An 18,501-nucleotide genomic window follows, 5' to 3' on the forward strand; every position below is an offset into this window, starting at 1 on the left:
GTGGCTGCAGCAAGGGGTATGGGTTCTTTGTCTAAGTGCACAGGACGCTGCTGAAGCAGCGGGGTGACATGGTGCAAATTACAAGAGTTAATTAAAAAAGTAATAACAACAGGATGCTATTACCGCAGACCAGATCAGATAATGGTGGCCTGGATGGTGGTGGGGAAATGGAGAGAAGAAATGCCCTCCAGACAGAATTTGGGGAAAGAAGCCAGAGGGTTTATGGATGGATTTGGCGGAGGGGACAGTGAAAAGGTGAAGCAAGCGCGCCCCAGGCTGCGGGGTGCGGGATACAGCAGTCGGTGGAGCCGTGTGTTGTGGGGGGAGGCGGAGAGGGCAGACTTGGGAGGTCAAGACCACGTGTTCCGTTGGAGATGGGCAGCTGGTCATTGCATGAGCTTCTTACTGCTGCTGCAGCAAATTATCATACATTTAGCTTAAAACAATATAAATGTATTTTCTTTCCGTTTTGGAGGTCAGAGGTCTCCAAAATGGGTCTTTACTGAGCTGAAATCAGCATCGACAGGGCTGTGTTCCATCTCGGGGCTGGGGGAGAACCCACTTCCTCACCATTTTCCCAGAGGTCCTCTATATTCCTAGGCTCGTGGTCCCTGCCTTCAGCTTCAAAACCAGCAGAGTGGCATCTTCAGCACTTTCTCTGACCCAGACCCTCCTGCTTCCCTCTTACAGAGACTTGTGATTACAATGGGACACCTCAGTAATCCAGGACACCATGCAACCTCATATATGTGCGGGAAAGAACAAAATGAATGGACACAACAGCACAGAAACAAGCCCCTAGATGCAGAGAGCAGATGGGCGGTTGTCAGAGGGGAGGAGGTTGGGACACTGGGCGAAAAGGGTGAAGGGATTAGGAAGTACAACTTGGTGGTTACGAAACGGTCCCAGGGATGTAAAGTCCAGCGTGGGGAATATAGTCAATACTATTGTAATAATTATGTATGGTGCCTGGTGGGTACTTGAACTATTGAGGAAACACTTTGTGAAGTATGAGTGTCTGACTACTATGTTGTACACCTGAAACTAATGAGAAATAATATTGAAAGTCAATTGTAAATAAAAAATAAAACTTAAATTTAAAAAATCCAAGATAATCTCCCCATATCAAGATCCTTAACCTAAGTCCACAGAGTCACTCTGACCACGAAAAGTAGCATAGTCACAGGTTCTGGAGATGGAGACATGAAGTCTGGGGGCGTGGGGGGGACATTATTCTCCTGCCAGGTAGTCTGACCCCTGGTGAGAGATGCCAGGGCCACAGCTGTGAAGGCGGAAATCTCAGCGTTTCTAGGTGGGCCGGAGCCATGGGACTGCGGGGGTTCCTGGGGAGAGAGCGCTGGTGAAGGAAACAGACCAGGCCTCAGCTCTTCCTTTGGAAGTCGGCAGGTGAAGGGTTCTGAGGAGGAGTCAGGAGAGGGGAGGAGGCAATCGAGAAGAAAGGGTTTTGAGGAGGAGCGGGTCACTGACAACCAGGGCTGCGGAGACCCTGGGGAAGATGAGGACAGGAAGGTGTCCACTGGGCCCGGCAACGTGGGGACCACTGGTGGTGTGGGGTGGAGATCAGATGCAGCAGGTCAAGCTGGCGGGCGCACACAAGTGTCGAGACAGCACCTCTTTCCCGCTCCCCCCAGCCCCTGGAGCCTCCTTACAACCTTCTACAACCATAGACTAATTATGTGCTTCCCTTTTATAAAGTCCTCATGGCTTCCCTCTGCCCTCAGCATGAAGACCAAGCTCTTGGTTCACCGTTACCAAGCCCCGTCTCAGGGCGCCTTTCCCAGCACCCTTTCCTCACAACCCTAGGATGGGGAGCTCACTCCCGTCTCGGGCAGCCTAACCCCCTCTTGATTAGTGACCTCGGGGTGGGCGGGGGTGGGGGGCGGGGTGGGGGGAGGAGTTTACTGTTGGGCATCATACCTCCTGAAGCTGCCTTAATTGGGCTGAGGCGACCACCCCAGACCTCCAGTTCTGACTGGCTCATAGGATAGCACCAGCATGCTCTTCTCAGGGAATAGTGTCACTGACACCAGCCAGGACAGCCTCTCTCCATGGCAGCCACTGGGAAGCCAGCACTGCCCCCAATATAAGCGACTATGCTGTAGGTGGCTTCTGGGTTCCCCTTACTGCCACCAAGGAGCAGAATCTTTGTTTACCGCCAACATTGCCCCATCTGTGTTGGGGTGGGTGAGAGGGCAGAGAGGGGCTGCGCTGAACCCTTTCCTGCCTGGAGCTGTGCAAAAGTAGAGGCCGCACAGTGTTCTGCGTGCTGCGGGGTCTGCCTGCCTTTCCCCAGTCTGCGCCTTCTCCCGGTTTCCCAGCCAGGGAGCCTGCGGGCCCGGAATGGGGAGACAGTGCATGGGCGGGCGGGGAGGAGAAGGGGGTCAGCAGCCAGCTCAACTCTGTGGTCTACCCTCCCACTCAGGCTCCTGGTCACCAGCAACGGAGCCGACAGGACAGCAGGACCCCTGTACCAGTGTTCCCTCAGCCAGGATGCCCTCAGCCAGGAGGCGATCCTTTGCCAACCTGTGGGTAAGTCAGACCCAGCTGCAGGGAATGCTCCCAGGACCTCTTCCGGGAGTCCCGCTCACCCCGCCCAGCCCACTGCAACCCCTGTCCCGTGTACCCAGTCCCTTCCCCGAAGACTCCACTACCACCCACAGCCCACCTTCTCCCCCAGTGCCCAATCCCATCCTAACCCAACTGTAACCCCCAGCCCACCTTTCCCACCCAGCCCTAACACCAGAACGACACCTAACATGTATTGAGTACTCACCATACTAAGTGCTTCTTCATTCACTTTTAATCCTCAAAACCATAGTGTTCGACAGGAGAGGAGCCTCCAGTTCAGAGAAAGCCTTTGGTTGCCAGTATGACTAAGATCACACAAATAGTATTGGCGGCACCGCAGACGCAAACCCAACTTCCCTGGTTCCCAAACCTCGCCCGTTGCAACTTGTCACACCTCGGTGGAGTCCAGCCCTAGCTTCCCAGTTTAGCTGTGGCCAGCCTAATGTCCAGCATGGGACCTGGCACATACTAGGTGCTCCGTAAATGCTGTTTGAACAAACGAATGAACCGAATTCACTTATTAACCAAACGCTACCCACCCCACCCAATCCAGCTCAAGGCACACATTCGCTGATGACCCCTCAGCTCTGCAGGGCAGAGCCTGGTCTCTGTAAGAGGCACTGTGTTGAACAGCCTCCAGAGGGCACACAGTCCTGCAGGGTGACAGGGTGATCTAGTGGCTCAAAAACGAGACAGTGTCTCCAGTCTCTTGAGGCCACATTGGCAAGAGAGAGGAAGGAGCTACCATATCTGCCCCTGGAGTTGTGGGGCAGTAAGGTTACCCAGAGGCAGGTCCCTTGAGACTAGAGAATTCATCAGTCCCTAGAGCTAGTTCCTCAGCATCCTGTGCAGCCCCCCTGCTCTGCGCACACCCACCACCTGGTTCTCCCTTACCCACCTGCCCCAGCAGACTGGGAGCCTCCGGAGGAAAAGTACCAGGCCTCAGTTATTCCTAGGTCCCCGTCACCACTTGTTACAAGCCAGCACAGAGCAGACATCACAGGCCCTGTGCTGTCTCTGACCTTGGCCCCAGGGCTGCCTCCCTGCATCCCACCCACCTTACCTAGGCTTAACTGTTTCAGAGCATGTTCCCATCTCAAAGGGGCGGCACCGGGGAATGACTGTGGTCCGGAACAATGACAGTGTTTTGGTGAGTGTGCACGGGACGGGGCTGCAGGGCCTCCGGGAGGCTGGAGCTGACCCCTGTGGCAAACTGGTATTCATACCAGTCCTCACTGGTGTGCTATTCTCAGGGTCAAGCCCAGCTGTCTCCCTGGTGCCAACACCAGGGCTGACCTCGGCTCTGACAGGGTACTCCATGTGACCCAGCACACTGACCCAGGGGCTAGCCTCAGCTCTGACCCTGGCACCAACTCCTACCCCTGGGGAAGATGAGCTAGCTGTTCTGGCATCCCCTGCCTGTTTGAGGCACTTAGTTCTGTGTAGCTGTGACTAGGGGGCCTGGGCTGGGAGTGACCCAGACTTGCCCTCTCCCTTTCTCTCCCTCTTCCCCAGATCTGTATTCAGAAGGTGGCCCGGCAGCCCCACAGCCTCAGCTCAGAACTCACAGGCACCTGCAGCTTGCTGGCCCCCGACCTCAGTCCCAAGACCCAGGTTTCTTTCAACAATGTTGGTAAGGACTGGATACCCACTGGCCTTGAACAGCCCTGAAGAGATCTCCTTGGGTCTCCAAGAACAGGCGCCAGCCCACGGCAGAGGCGGAGGGACACAGAGGCCCAGGGAGGGCAAGGCAGGCCAAGGTCCCCTGTGGGCTAAGTGCGGGTTTCCCTTGAGGTGAGAAGGGAGGCTGTCTGACTCTGAGCTCTTCCGTGTGTATTTTTCAAAGAATATCTCCTGGATCCCGAGGCGCATATGGATGCTGGAGACTGCTACAGGAACCAAAAAGGCAGCACAGAGGGTGCAGCCAGGTGGCGCCGGGCTCCGAGGGCAAAGGAGGAGGAAGAGGAGGAGGAGGCAGAAGCTGGTGAGAAGAGGCGCACCTGGGTTGTTCCCAGAGGCTCTCAGAGCTGACACCTAAGCCGGTGACATCCAGGGGCGCGAGGTGCCTGGGTCTGTGAGACGGGGAACAGTGGCTGGCTTCTACAGGCCTCTCCATCTTACAGATGGGCAAACTGAGGCCCAGAGAGTGGGAGTGATGGGAGTGACTCACACACAGGCAGAGCCTGAGCAGGTTCTGACTCTTTCTCTGCCTCTGAGACAAGGGCTTCACTCTTGAGAGCTTCACTGACTTCTTACCTGAACTGAGCCCTTGGGGCTTGAGTGGGGTGGGTGCCCTACAGAGCAGGACGTACCACCCTCACTCCTGCCCCAAACTCCATGCCCACTCCTGACCAGCTGCTCCCTGTCTTGGCCCAGGCACAGAAATCGCCATCATCCTGGATGGCTCAGGAAGCATCGATGCTCCAGACTTCCAGAAAGCCAAAGACTTTATCTCTAACATGATGAGGAGTGTGTATGAGAAGTGCTTCGAGGTAGGCTTCCCAGGAGCTAGACTCACAGTCTGTTGCTGTCTGTTGCTGTGAACAAACCACCTCAACACAACCACCACCGAGCTCTTCACAGTTCTGTGGGTCAGCTCTTTGAGCTGGGCTCAGCTGGGTGGTTCTTCTGATGGTCTTGCCGGAAGGGTTTTCCTGCAGCTGCAGGTATCTGGTTGCTTGACTGGGACTGGATGGCCTAAGATGGCCTCACTTGTCTGGCCATGTGTCTCCAGCAGGTCAGCCCAACGTTTTCATGGCTGCAACATTCCAAGAGGGCGAGACCTAATGCACACAGTGCTTTTCATGTGTCTGATTATATCCCATTTATTGATATCCCAACGGCCAAAGAAAGCCACGTGGTCAATATGAAGGGGAGAGGGAGTACGCAAGCTCAGGGGTTCAGGGAGAAGAGGCCTGTGGTTCACGGGGGGCATTACCGTCACACCCCCCTCCACCCCCACTTGCTCAGAGATTTCCCTGTGCCTCAGCATCTTCTCCTGCATTAAACGAGGATGAAGGAGTGGATTCTTCCACCACTTCCAAGGGAAGCTACTCAAGGGCCTTGGGCATGGTGACTCTGCTAACCTCCTTCCTGCGCCCTCCCTCCAGTGCAGCTTTGCCCTGGTGCAGTATGGAAGAGTGATCCAGACCGAGTTTGACCTTCAGTACAGCCAGGATGTGATGGCTTCCCTCAGCAGAGTCCAGAACATCACTCAAGTGGGCAATGTCACCAGGACAGCCTCTGCCATGAAGCATGCTCTGTGAGTGTGAGGGCAGTGGGAATCACCTGGGTACTTCTGGGTGCTGGCTGGCATCCCTGCCCAGAGATCTGGAGGCGTCATGCCCCAAGAAGGTGGCTGGACAGAACTGTGAAGAGGAACTGGCTGAGAGGGGAATGTGAGGTCTTTCTATGCAGCCTTGGCTGATGAGTGACACCCCAGGACAGTCCTCCAGAAATTCTTCTGAAGACTCCTCTTATGAGCAGCAGCTCATTCAGGGCCAGGCTCAGGGGCCGGGCTGCTTGGGTCTGTATCACAGCTCCGATTTGTACTTGGAGACCTGAGGTGCCTAACCTCTCCGTTAGGTTCCTCGCTTTTAAAATGAGCATAATAATAGCACTTGCCTTAGCGATTTTGTGAGGATTAAACGGGTTAAAATGTGCACAGTGCTTATAATAGTGCCTGGCACACAAGTGCTTGGTAACGATCAGCCACGTTACTAATGTCGTTATCACTCCCACACACGTCTATGCCTTGTTCTGTCCCGCACTTTCCTGTTGGGAGCAGGCTGCCTCACCCCCAGCCCTGCTGTGTGCCACCCGGCCACCTCCACCCTCACTTTCCCTTCCTTAGAGACAACATCTTCACACCAACACGCGGCTCCAGAGAAACGGCATCCAAGATCATGGTGGTTCTCACCGACGGGGACATATTCGAAGACCCCCTCGACCTCACGGCTGTCATCAACTCACCAAAGATGCAAGGTGTTGAGCGCTTTGCCATCGGGGTAAGAGCCGGCAGCAGGGAGCAGGCACCTCCCGACCCTGTGCAGCCCGGGGTGGGGAGGAGCCAGGGTTCCTGGTAGGGGCTCCTGTCAGCAGCTACCCAAACCCTGTTCTGTTCGCAAACACTCATCGACTGCTTTTCTCCCAGGCCCCATGTCCTGGGCATCACTCCCACCGCCAGCTGGGTCTTCCGGAGAAGGCTCGTTTCCCAGTGTGGTTGTGGCTCACATGCCGGCAGTGATGGGGAGAACAGTGGTCACTCTGGGAGCCCACAGGGAGGACATCGGGGAAGGGGCAAGGATGGTCTCAGAGGAGATGGTGCTGAGCTGAGTTTTGGAGGACAGACCGGGAACGGAGGAGGAGGGAAGGGCTCTGCAGGCAGAGGAAGCTCGTGTGCAGGGGTGAGAAGGAGCCTGGTGTGTTCGGGACATGTGAGAAATTGAAGCCCAGAGTGTGTGTTTGGGGGAGAACAGGGAGCAGGGTAAGTAGAGGGCAGGTGATGGAGGCCCTGAAGGCCAGGGGACGGGGCTCAGCCCTCTCCCTGGGCCTGGAGAACTCAGGGCTTAGGAAGCAGTCAGCCCTCACAGTGCTGACCCATTGATTTGGACCTCTGTGCAGGTGGGAGAGGCATTTGAGAAGCCGAAGACTGAGAAAGAACTGAAGCTGATTGCCTCGGACCCCAGTGAGACCCATGCCTTCAAGGTGACCAACTACACGGCACTGGGGGGGCTGGTGAGCCAACTGCAGCAAAGCATCGTTCCCATGGAAGGTGAGAGCTCCAGGGGCCTCGGCCACCCTGTGGCTGCCCCTTGGCCTTCAGCAGGAGGCCCCAGTCCTTCCCTCCAGCCCCACCCTTGGCCTACCTCCTTGGGGCACTCCGGGCAACTCCCGTCACCTCTTTGAGCCTCAGCTGTTCCATCTCTAAAAAGGTAACAATATCCCACCCTCTGCACTTCACCAAATCTCCAGGGAGCTCTGATGAACTGATTGGGTGCTGGAGGAGGAAAGGTGATTGTGAGCCCCAGCAGCTCACAGATGAGGAAACAGAGGCCCTGGAAGGGGGAGGGAACTACCCAAGCCCTCTTCCGAGAGCTGGGAAAGCAGGACTCACGTCTCTACCCTCAGCCTGGTGCTCATCCCATCACGCCAAACCTGGTTCTGTCTGGGAGCGAGGCCAGGCTGGGCCTTCTCTGGCTTGGTTTCTCCTTCACCTTGCCCATAGCAGTGTCTCACTGGGCTTCTTGCCTTCCAGGCATGGTCGGAGAAGCCCTTCACTACCAGCTGGCACAAATCGGGTTCAGCGCCCAGATCCTGGACAAGGTACATGGCCAATGCAGCACCAGGCATTGTTGACATAGAGGAGAGGCACCAGCAAATCCCAGGGACTGATAGACCCTTGCTCACAGTGCAGGGCTCCGCCCTCCTATGGGGATGTCTCTGAAGGAGCCACGTTAGGAGAGTGGAGAATGCCTCTTGCTCACCCTAATCTGGACCTCTGAGGTAGACAAAAGACCATGTGGATGACCATATTATGGGAGGCCTTCTTGTTCTACATGCTCTCAGACTGAGCAGTTCTTAAAATAGAGAGTAGTAACAGGCTTTGGCCTGAGGCCAGGTTGCCAAGTTGCCTACTTCTGCCCATGGGGGGCGCTGTTCCCACAGGAGGGCCGAGATGCAGGCACTTTGAGGACATGGCCCTTGTGCATGATAGAAGCACAGTTGGCACTGTCACTCAACCCAGGTGGGCCCTGTGTGCCAGGCCCAGGCTGGGCACCCTGCAAAAAAGGAGAAAATCTCTGTCTTCTCAATCACACTTATTTCAACACCTCACTCTGGGCCCAGGGACAGCTCTGGGGGTTGCTGGGATTAAAGGGAGAGCTCCCCTGGCGGGAACCCAGTGCTTGCCACCCCTCCTTCCTCCTGCATCGCTGGCCAGGTGGGCGCGGGGCCACAGAACGCCCCATTGCCCCCGCAGCACAAGGTTTGCTGTGTGTCTGGTAGATCTGAGGCCACGGTGCCTGGCCCCGGGTACCTCCAGCTCCGATGGCCTCACCCTTGTCCCCCGCAGGGGCAGGTGCTGCTGGGGGCCGTAGGGGCCTTTGACTGGTCGGGGGGAGTGTTGCTCTATGACATGCACAGCCGCAGGGGCCACTTCCTGAACCAGACAGAGGCAGACACCAAGACTGGAAAGCACAGCTACCTGGGTGAGCAGGGAACCTGGGGGAGGGCGGGGCCTGGGGACCACCTGGGGGAGGGAGGGGTCTAGGCGGGACGAAGGTTTTGCCCTGGTCTGCACTAGGCTTTCTAGTTGGGGAATGGCCCAGATTGGTCACATGGACTAAAAGGTAGGCCCTTCAAGGCCCTGGTTAGGGACCTGGAGGTGAAAATTAGGGCCTTCTGGGAGGGGACAGGGCTGCTCAGTTCTTGATTCATGGGTGGCCCTGGATGGCTACCTGGGAAATGTGGGGTCTCACCACTAATGACAGTGGTGGGAGATCCTCCACCCTTCACCTCAGTCCTTATATCCTGGGTGTGCGAATGAGTGTATTTTGAGCAAAGCTGTATATGTGACGATGCATGTATATCACATCACTGTGGTAGGGCACATGTGTGACCAGCGGTAGTGGGTAAGCGGGAGAGCTCCTCGATGCCAATTTTTAAAAAGATGAGTAGGACAGTCTCCGATTTTGTCCTCCCGCCCAGGCCACTTCCAAGGCCTGGCTGGGAAGGTGGTGCCGGGGGCAGTGGCGTGGCCTGGTGGCAGCCCCGAGCCCTAGGTCACAACCACGGCACCCCCGCCCCAGGTTACTCAGTGGCGGTGCTGCGTAAGGCCTGTGGCCTCTCCTACGTGGCGGGGGCTCCACGGCACAAGCATCGGGGGGCCGTGTTTGAGCTCCAGAAGGAGGGCGGAGAGACCAGCTTCGTGCCAGTGCTGGACGGAGAGCAGGTACCTGCTGGGGAAGGACCTCGGACCCCTCCGTTACTACGGGTGGGGGGTCGGAGGCCCGAGGGGCGGTTCAGGCTCCAGGGCACACGGCGGATGGGGACCCAGCCCGGCGGAGCTCGAGCCTCTGCCCTGGTGCCACATGTACCAGCACTTCCCCGCTGTGGGGGTCGGGCTGCTGCCCTGGTCTCCTGTGTGACTCTGGTGAACAGGCTGATCTGGAATGCCCCAAAGTTGGGGGTCCAGGAAGAGCAGGGGAGGGAGCTAGCCTTCCTGAGGGGGTGCGGGAGGGGGCCTCCCCCACGTGCTCTGTGAGCTGAGTGCTTCCTGGGCTGCAGATGGGGTCCTATTTTGGCTCTGAGCTGTGTCCCGTGGACATCGACATGGATGGAACCACGGACTTCTTGCTGGTGGCTGCTCCATTTTACCACGTTCATGGACAGGAAGGCAGAGTCTACGTGTACCGTCTGAATAAGCAGGTGGGAGAGTCTCCAAGCTTGCTGTGGCTGTGGCTACTCAGCCTGGGCAGAGGCGACGGAGGCCGGACTCACCCTGGCCCTGCCTTGTGTCTGAGGCAGTGACGGGGAAGTCCTCTGGGGGGGGGGGGGGGGCAGGGGACAGCGTCTCCACTCCCTCCTTTGCCCCCTTTCTCATTTTCCCCGTCTCATCATCTCATATTGGTGGTGGTGACCGCCCAGAGAGCAGCACAGTTGACAAAGCAGGTTTGGTGTATTATCTCACCTGATTCTCCAGTAACTACGGGAGGTAGCCGACACACTTCACAGGTGAGGAGGCTGAGGCTCAGAGATGTTGAGGTGTGTCCAGGTGCACACAGTAAGTGTGTGGTTGAGACAGGGCTAGAACTCAGGCCTCCCAGTTGCCAGCCTGGTGCCCCAACCACAGGGGCAGAGTGTGTAGGCTCCGGTCCAGAGCTGCAAGGCGGGAGGCCCAGCTCTACCCCTCGCTCAGTGTGTAACCTCGGGAAGGCCTCTCGCCTCTTCTGAGCCGCAGCCTCCCTGCCAGAGAATCCGAATTACAAGTCCAGTGAGCATGCCTCCTGGGGGGGCCAAGGGGGGCCCCTGCATCCCTGTCTTGAGGGCTGAGCTGCCTGTTTGCTTTACAGGATGGTTCTTTCTCCTTGGCACACACGCTGCATGGGCATCCTGGGTTTGCTGATGCCCGATTCGGCTTTGCCATGGCGACAGTGGGGGATATCAGTCAGGATAAGCTCACAGACGTGGCCATCGGGGCCCCCCTGGAGGGTTTAGGGGCAGGCGATGACATCAGCTTCGGCAGCGTGTACATTTACAATGGGCACCGGGATGGCCTCTCTACTGACTGTTCACAGGTAACCTGCAGGGCTCTCTCCTGCTTCTGTTCGGGGGTAGGGACCACTCCCTCCCTGTCTCACCAGATGTGCTGGCCTGAGCCCCAAGTCTGTTCTGGGTCTAAGTGCCAGGCAGTCCCACAGCATTGAAGGCACCCAGCGAAGGGCAGAAGTCACTCAGACAGTGGGAGGTCCCAGGTTGGGCAAGAGCTTGTGGCAACACCTGTCTGATTCTCCGACCTGTAGCTCCCTTCTCTGGCACATGCGACTGCGCACCTGCCTCACATCCTCCCTCCTCTCTTCTCGTCCCCTCCCTGGCTCCTGTCCCCCCCATCACCCCTCCATGCCTTAACTGTCCTCATACCCCAGGGCTCTGTTGCCAACCTCTCTTGCGATCTTATGTGCCTCCAACTAGCTTCTCACCTAAGCTCCAGTCCGTCTGTCCCGCTGCATCCTGAGCCCGTCACCTGAACGGCTCTGAAGCATCTCTCTCTGATGCTGCCCAACAGAAAGCGCCCTCTTGTCCCCGGACCTGCCGCTCCCATGGGACCCATCCACCCCACCAGAAACCTAGGACATTCCCAGACCCCGCCACTCAGCACAGCCTGTCAGCACCCATGTCCATCCCAACATTCTAGCTCTCCCCAAAGAGCCCCCCCTCCATCCCCAAGGCCCCTGCCCCGCCTGCCTCCTGCCCACCTTCCACCTGGGTCTGATTAGACACGCCCCGAACCCCCCGCCCCACATCAAGCCTCCTGACACCCAGCTCTCCTTCGTTCCCACTCCTGGCCCCAGTTTCTTTAGACCACCCGGCTCTGCCCCACCCCTGCTTCCCCGTCTCCCCCATAAGTCCCACCTGCCCTTCAAGGTTCCATTCAGATGCCACTTTCCCCGGGAGGCCTTGCCCTGCTCTTCCTGGTCTCTAATTAAGGGCTCCCACTGAGGGTGGGGGCCATGCTGACTTGCTCATTTGAATAAAACCAAAGGGACCCTCCTTTCCCTCCCCCGTCCCTTGTGTTTCTCCCTCCACAGCGCATCCCAGCCTCGGCCGTGGCCTCAGGACTCCAGTACTTTGGCACGTCTGTGGATGGCGGCTTAGATTTCAGTGGCGATGGCCTTGAGGACATCGCCGTGGGCACACTTGGTCGGGCGGTGGTGCTTCGGTAGGGGTGCGCCTTCTGTGATCCCAGGTCCCAGCCTCACCCACTGGTGCTGCCCCAAGTGACACCATGAAGACAACAGGCACCGACCAGAGAGAGCAGGCGGTTGGGGGCACTGGCCCTGCAGCCTGCCCCTCTGGACTCGAGGCTCAGCTCTCGCTTAAGGTTGTGTCCTCGGGCAGGTTATTGAACCCTAAGTTCCGGTTTCTCGTCTATAAATGGGGATGACCGCAGGGCCAACCTCGCAGAGTTACAAGGATTAATTGAGAGAATCTATGTGCAGTGTTTAGCGCAGTGCCCGTGAGGGCTGCCGTTATCCTCCTGTGCGCATCCCTGCGTGCATTGCCAAGTACCACGGCTGTAAATGAGCTGACGGGGCGCCCGCCTGCCCTGTGCTCCCCACTGAGTCCCAGACTCGGCTGTCAACTCAATTCCTGTTTGCTGTTGCTCCCAGGCACCTCAAAGTCCACATGTCTAAAACTGGACCTCTTATCTTCACCTGCCCTTCATTCTCCCCCACCCGGACCGGGCCCGCCTCCTGCTGCCTAAGCTTCCTATCTCAGCGAATGACACCATTTGTTCAGGACAAAAACCCAGGGGTCATCCTTGACTATCCTTTACCTTCCACTGCCACCCCATCAACACACCTTTTCTGTTGGCTCTACCTCCAGACACTGTCCCCTGTCACCTGGGTCATTGCCCTGGCATCTTTCAGGCTTCACTCCCTGGGCTCTGGTCTCCACACAGCAGCCAGAGCAATCCCTTCACTCTGCTGCTGAAATCCCTCAGTGGTTCCCACTGAGAGTAAAACCCAGATTCCTTCCATGACCCACAAAGCTCTCCATGGCCTGGCCCTGCCTAGCCCTCCTGTTACTACTGTCCATCTCCTGTTACTATTAACTGTGCTCCTGTCATGCTGACCTTTATGATTCTCAAACCAGGCTCATTCCTACCACAGGCCCTTTGCACCAGCTGTGCCTCCTGCCTGCAGTGCAGTTCCCCTAGATCTCCACGTAGCTGACTCTCTCTTGTAAACAGATCTCAACTGTCTCCTTGTCAGCAAGGCCATCCTCGACTACCCATCTGAAAAAGCTCCAGTCTGTATAACCCGATCCTGTTTTGCTTACATCATTGCATGACCTAACTAACTGTTCTTGTTTATTTGCTTATTGTCTATTTTTCCACTAGAGCAGGGACTTACCTCTTTCCCTACTGTGTCCTGAAGAACAGCAGGTGCCCATGAGAGATGTTCCATAAATATTCACTGAATGAATGAGTGATCCAAGCACTGGTTCGATCACTTCTCGTGGTCCTCTTTGCTGTCTTATTTAGCTCCAGGCCTGTGGTTCACCTGAAGGCGTCTATGAACTTCACCCCCAAGGTGCTGCCCATTGACTTCAACAGCAATGTGAATGTGGTTTTATGTTTTGAAATCAATTCTGTGACCACAGCTGCCAAGTCAGGTAGGTAACAGGTGGCCGAGCTGACCTGCCCAGGGTTGGCTGACTTGGGGGAGGGCGGGGCAGGCAGAGAGGATGGGGGTGGGGTCGGGTATGTGAGCTATGAGGTCCTAGTGTTTGAAATCCCTCTATTTGGAGCTTAGCTCCCTTGACATTCACTTCTGTTTAGTGTGAACTGCCCTGGTAAAGGGTGATCTGCTGTTAAGTCCACACTTTGAAGGGTGTATCTGACCTTGTTGGGGAGAGGGGCTTTGGAACCCTTCTTCAGCTTTGAAGGGTTGAGTTTCGGAAGGACGACTCAGAGAGAGGCAGCCATTTCTCCGTGTCCGTCTACTGTGTGCGTGCGGACGTGCAAGCATGGGGCTCCTGGGAAGTGCCCTTCCCCTTTCTCCCTGATTTATGTCTTCTCACCTCCCCTCCTCGCTGTGTCCCTGGCCCAGGTGGGATTGAACACCCTGCCGGAGGCCTGGCCTCCCTTCCATCCTCTTACCTGGCACTGGTTGGGAGACAGGTCTGTTTCCAGAAGACGGAGGGTGGGTGTGGCTTTCCCAGCCCTTGGGACTTACTGGCACCCCCAGAGCTCCCCCCTAGAGTAATCTGTCAGAAACAGTCCCCAAGGGTTAACAGCTCAGTAACAGTCCCTGAGATGTCGTTCTGGTTCCCACAAATAAGAAAGCACTCTCCCAGGGGGGTGGCCTCAATGCAGACAGAGGCCATTGTCAAATATGGGGGTCAAGGAGGACAGGCCTGCCAGTTCCAGCTGTATAGGCTGCAAGATTCAGGACGCAGGGCCTGATCGGCTGCTGCTGAGTGGCTGTGTGATAACAGGCAGGTGTCTCGTACTTTCTGGGCCCTGGTTTCTGTTCTGCACAGTGAGGGAGTTGGCCGGGTCACCTACAAGGTGCTGCCAGCTCTGCTCTCCTGAGGTTTCACTCTGTGGTTTCCTTCTCCATTCCCTGTATTGTTCCCCCTCCCCCTTCTATCGCTGATCTCAGCCTCCCCCCTGAGTCCTCCCTGTCCTAGGGAAGGCTCACTCAGCCCTGGGAATGTGCTGCTTGGGGTTTGGGGCTGGGGCACTGAGGGACCCCGGTCAAGTGCCAGGAGACCACGAGACAAGTATTTTCGAAGTGAAGACACTCAGAAGTCCAGCCCCAGGGAAGCACCTGTGTGTGGACACACTCAGGAGGGGCGTCTGAGGAACCTCAGGCAGGCTGGGGGACCTGTGTCCAGGGCTCGCCCATGCTAGCCTCATCGGGAGGGTCTGGCCTTCACTCCCAGGCCTCGGAGAGATGTCTCTGAATTTCACGTTGGACGTGGATATGATGAAGCAGAGGAAGAGGCTACAGTTTCCGGACCATAGAACTTGTCAGAGCTTCCTTCGGAAGTGGAGTGGTGGGTCCCCTCTCTGTGAGCCCCTCAGGCTCATTCCCACAGAGGAAGAGGTAAGTGAGGGGCTTAGAAGGGTCCAGAGGGGTCTGTGTTGTTGAGAAAAGAACTGAGGGGTGTGCAGTGAAGGATAACTGTCTGTCCATACAAACTAGACAATTAAAATAATAATAGATCAAGAACCAGGGGACTTAATGGTAATGGAAAAAATATAATTAAAAAAAGAAGAACCCCATAATGGTATGGGAGATGGAGTTAATTATACCAGAAATACAAACTAAAGAAACCTACTGGGATTGACCACTAACTGTATCACTGAGCCTCCTGGCATCTGAGCAAAAAGAGAACAACTGTTCTAGTTGCTGTTTCTTCCCATCCCTGTGTCACCTCCCCTGGCCTGGTGACAGCAGTGGGGCTGAGGGTCCTTCGAATCAATGTCAGGAAAACTGAATGAGGGACAGTAGAAACAGAGAGACAGAAGTCACCATTCACGAAGGTCACTCCTGACAAAGGTGCGCGGAGGCGTGAGAAAGTGCTGGTGGGGGCTCAGAGCCCGACAGGGCCTGGAACTTCGCATCTAAAAAGGTCCCTTATTCCACTGACCTCATAAACTATGCTTCTGATCACACGTCTGTTCCCATATCTGTTCCAATTATTAACTGGATTAGGGAAGAGTTTCTATGGCTTCTTTACATAAAAGCACAACCACCTTTTCCACCATGAGTCATGCTCGCCTCCTCTCATGTGCGCAAAGCTTCCACCACGGCAGAAAGGCTCTCTCAGAGAGAACGAGACACGTCATTCCAGGTGATCTCCTCGTTTCTGGTTTTCCCTCTCTAATATGCCCTCCACGCTGCTCTGAGAAAGATCTTTCTTTGTACACACAGATGTGACCATGAGTCTTCCCTCCTGTGGCTCACATTTGCATTTCCAAATCAAGTTGAGTCAGTTTTAACTCAAGTCACAGAATCACTCTGATTGGGGGGGGAAACCATGAGGAGTTAGAGGATCCGAGGCCATAGCAGATCAAGAGAGATTTTTTCCGTGTCCTTGGCAGCTTGGTTAAATTAAAGTTTCCCTTCAGGCTGGCTTATGTGGAGGAGGCTCGGACTTGTGGCTCACCACTTTCGTTGCTTATTTTTTATTGTGATAACCCCACTGTTAAGAGCATTCTCCCTGTCATCTTCTCCCCATCTCCAACTCCAACTCTGCGTCCTTGGTGATGCTGCAGCACGCTGGAGAGGACCACTTCTCCAACGTCAGTATCTACGTCAGCTACCAACTCCAGACCCCTGAGGGCTGGAGCCACCACCCACGCCCTGTCCTGGACCTCTACAGCAAGACCTCTGCCATCTTCCAGGTGACTCTACCCACAGCTAGGACCAGACCCTCCTGGGAGCCATCCCCCCAAAAGCACCTGTTCCCCTAGTTTCAAAGATTGCTAGAATTGGGAGCATCCTCAGACTGCATCTGAGCCCCTGATGGCACACACGGGCTTCACTGGTTGGTAGCCACGTCTCCAAACTGCCGCGCAAGGCTGGCTCCTTTATGTTCACAGAAAGTGTTTGCAGCATGTCTCATGAAGGGTATGAATGAATACATTGCCTGACTTGGCAAGAGTCCCTGATGACAGTGTGGGGGGGTCCCGTGTAGGGACTTGACGAGAGCCGATCTGCCCTGCACTGCAGGGAGGCTGCCCTTAGGTGCACCTGTCTACCCAGGTCCCACCCAGGTCCCACCCAGGGCCTTCGGGCCGAACGTCTGGCCCACCAAACTTGCACCCTAATGGGTGAGTAGTGTTATAAGAAACTCTTCTCATAGAAAAGGGGAATCAGAGGGGGGAAGACAAACAGTTATACTTCCTGATTCTGTGATACCTAAGGTGATTTTGCTTGTATCCAGGCCCCTGCCCCTAGAATATTCTATTTGCCTACATTTAGAGAGTCTTACGGGGTATAGATAAGTCAACAGGTACAAAGAAGTGACAACGTGAGCATTAAAGAATAATACTTACAGTCAGTTGGAACGAACTGAGTCTCCAAAGTTAAAACTAAAAAGCCAAAGTAGTTTATGCTGGCAAAAAAAACTTCAAGTAACATGTTTCCAGGTAACCATAGGACAGCCCCAACTGTCCAATATTTTTATCCAAAGGCTGTATATCAATTAAATCATATCAGCTCTCAGCTCCAGTTTTGGTCAACTGCCAGTGTATCAATCACAGGTAGCAAATAGAAACCAAAGGACAACCCGACCAGGGCGACGTTTCCACTGCCCATCCGCCCGGGGAGAAGGGGAACGGGTTCCTTGGGGACAAGGGTGTTCAGCTTAATTTTGTAGGCAAGACACTTTATTTTATTTTATTTTTTTAATTTAAACTATTTTATTGTTGTTCAGTTACAGTTGTCCGTATTTTCTCCCTACCCCTCTCAAGAGACTTTATTTTAAACATATAATAGTGTATTTATTTTGTAAATAATTTCTAAAAATTTTGTATTGATAGCAAGGTAGATTCCAAAAAGATTGGGAGAACTAATGTAATAACGTTGAATCAATACGGAGATTATCATTAATTATATATATTCTGTTTTTTAAAGATTTTATTTATTTATTTGTAGAGAGGTGAAGGGAAGGAGAAAGAGAGGGAGAGAAACATCAACGTGTGGTTGCCTCTCGTGCTTCCCACTGGGGACCTGGCCCACAACCCAGACATGTGCCCTGACTGGGAATCGAATTGGCTACCTTTCAGTTTGCAGGCCAGCACTCAATCCACTGAGCCACACCAGTCAGGGCTATATTCTGTTTTTTAAAAATTTTATTTTAAAATACTTAGCATGCTATAAAGTTATAAGAGTAGTCCAAAAATCCCCATGCATTCTTTATCCAGATTTCCCAAATGTTAACATTTTCATACCTTATCATTTGCTTCATCATCATTCTCTCTCTCTCTATGTACAGAGACAGCACATACACATGTATACAAGCATATTATACACATATACACACATGCATATTTCTGAACCATTTGAGAGTAAGTTATAAATTTTATGCCTATCACTCTGCAATATTCAGTATATATTCCTAAAAAACAAGGACATTCTCTTGTACAATCTCAGTGCAATGATCAAAATCAGGAAATGAAAAAAATACTATTATTTACTCTATTCAAATTTCCTCAGTGGTCCTATTAACGTCCTGTACAGTGAAAGGGAAACGTTGCCCTGGCCCAGGGTCCGCAATTGAACTTCGCCTTCACTCACGCACAGTCCCCTGGAACGAGGGCCCGGCTCTTAGCCTTTCTTTGTCTCGTGGCTCTCACATCTTTGAAGGGGCAGACCAGTTATTTTGAGAGTGCTTCGCAACTTTCACTTATCTGATGTCTCCTCATGGTTAGACCTGGATGATGCATTTGGGTAAGAATGTTGCAACGGTGATGCTGTGTCCGTCTGAGTGCATCCGGTTGGGCCGCACAGCATCGTCCGGTTGCCGGGGCTGTTTCCCTTTGTGATGTGTGAGCACTTCGAGGGGAGGGGCTTTCAGATTGTGTGTGTATCTTGTTTAACATCCATTCATGATGCTTACCTGGATCATGATTACTTTGATGGTTTGGCCATGAAATTTTTTATTTCACGG

The 18,501-nt window shown here is 54.6% G+C and overlaps 1 protein-coding gene across 1 annotated transcript in view; it reads left to right on the forward strand.

Annotated features, from left to right (window-relative positions):
* ITGAE (integrin subunit alpha E) overlaps nt 1–18,501 on the forward strand; it is a 60,192-nt gene that overhangs the window by 20,996 nt on the left and 20,695 nt on the right. The window contains exons 3-19 of the mRNA XM_037133047.2: nt 2,444–2,550; nt 3,672–3,739; nt 4,105–4,222; nt 4,436–4,573; nt 4,966–5,081; nt 5,700–5,851; nt 6,443–6,596; nt 7,213–7,363; nt 7,847–7,914; nt 8,663–8,798; nt 9,399–9,541; nt 9,877–10,017; nt 10,662–10,886; nt 11,898–12,028; nt 13,358–13,488; nt 14,764–14,927; nt 16,103–16,231. Coding sequence (XP_036988942.2) covers nt 2,444–2,550; nt 3,672–3,739; nt 4,105–4,222; nt 4,436–4,573; nt 4,966–5,081; nt 5,700–5,851; nt 6,443–6,596; nt 7,213–7,363; nt 7,847–7,914; nt 8,663–8,798; nt 9,399–9,541; nt 9,877–10,017; nt 10,662–10,886; nt 11,898–12,028; nt 13,358–13,488; nt 14,764–14,927; nt 16,103–16,231 — 2,272 coding nt within the window. The remainder of the gene's footprint in view (nt 1–2,443; nt 2,551–3,671; nt 3,740–4,104; nt 4,223–4,435; nt 4,574–4,965; nt 5,082–5,699; nt 5,852–6,442; nt 6,597–7,212; nt 7,364–7,846; nt 7,915–8,662; nt 8,799–9,398; nt 9,542–9,876; nt 10,018–10,661; nt 10,887–11,897; nt 12,029–13,357; nt 13,489–14,763; nt 14,928–16,102; nt 16,232–18,501) is intronic.

This window comes from Artibeus jamaicensis, unplaced genomic scaffold (genome assembly GCF_021234435.1).
Source record: "Artibeus jamaicensis isolate MK-2021 breed Jamaican fruit bat unplaced genomic scaffold, CSHL_Jam_final contig_777, whole genome shotgun sequence".
Classification (NCBI taxonomy): domain Eukaryota; kingdom Metazoa; phylum Chordata; class Mammalia; order Chiroptera; family Phyllostomidae; genus Artibeus; species Artibeus jamaicensis.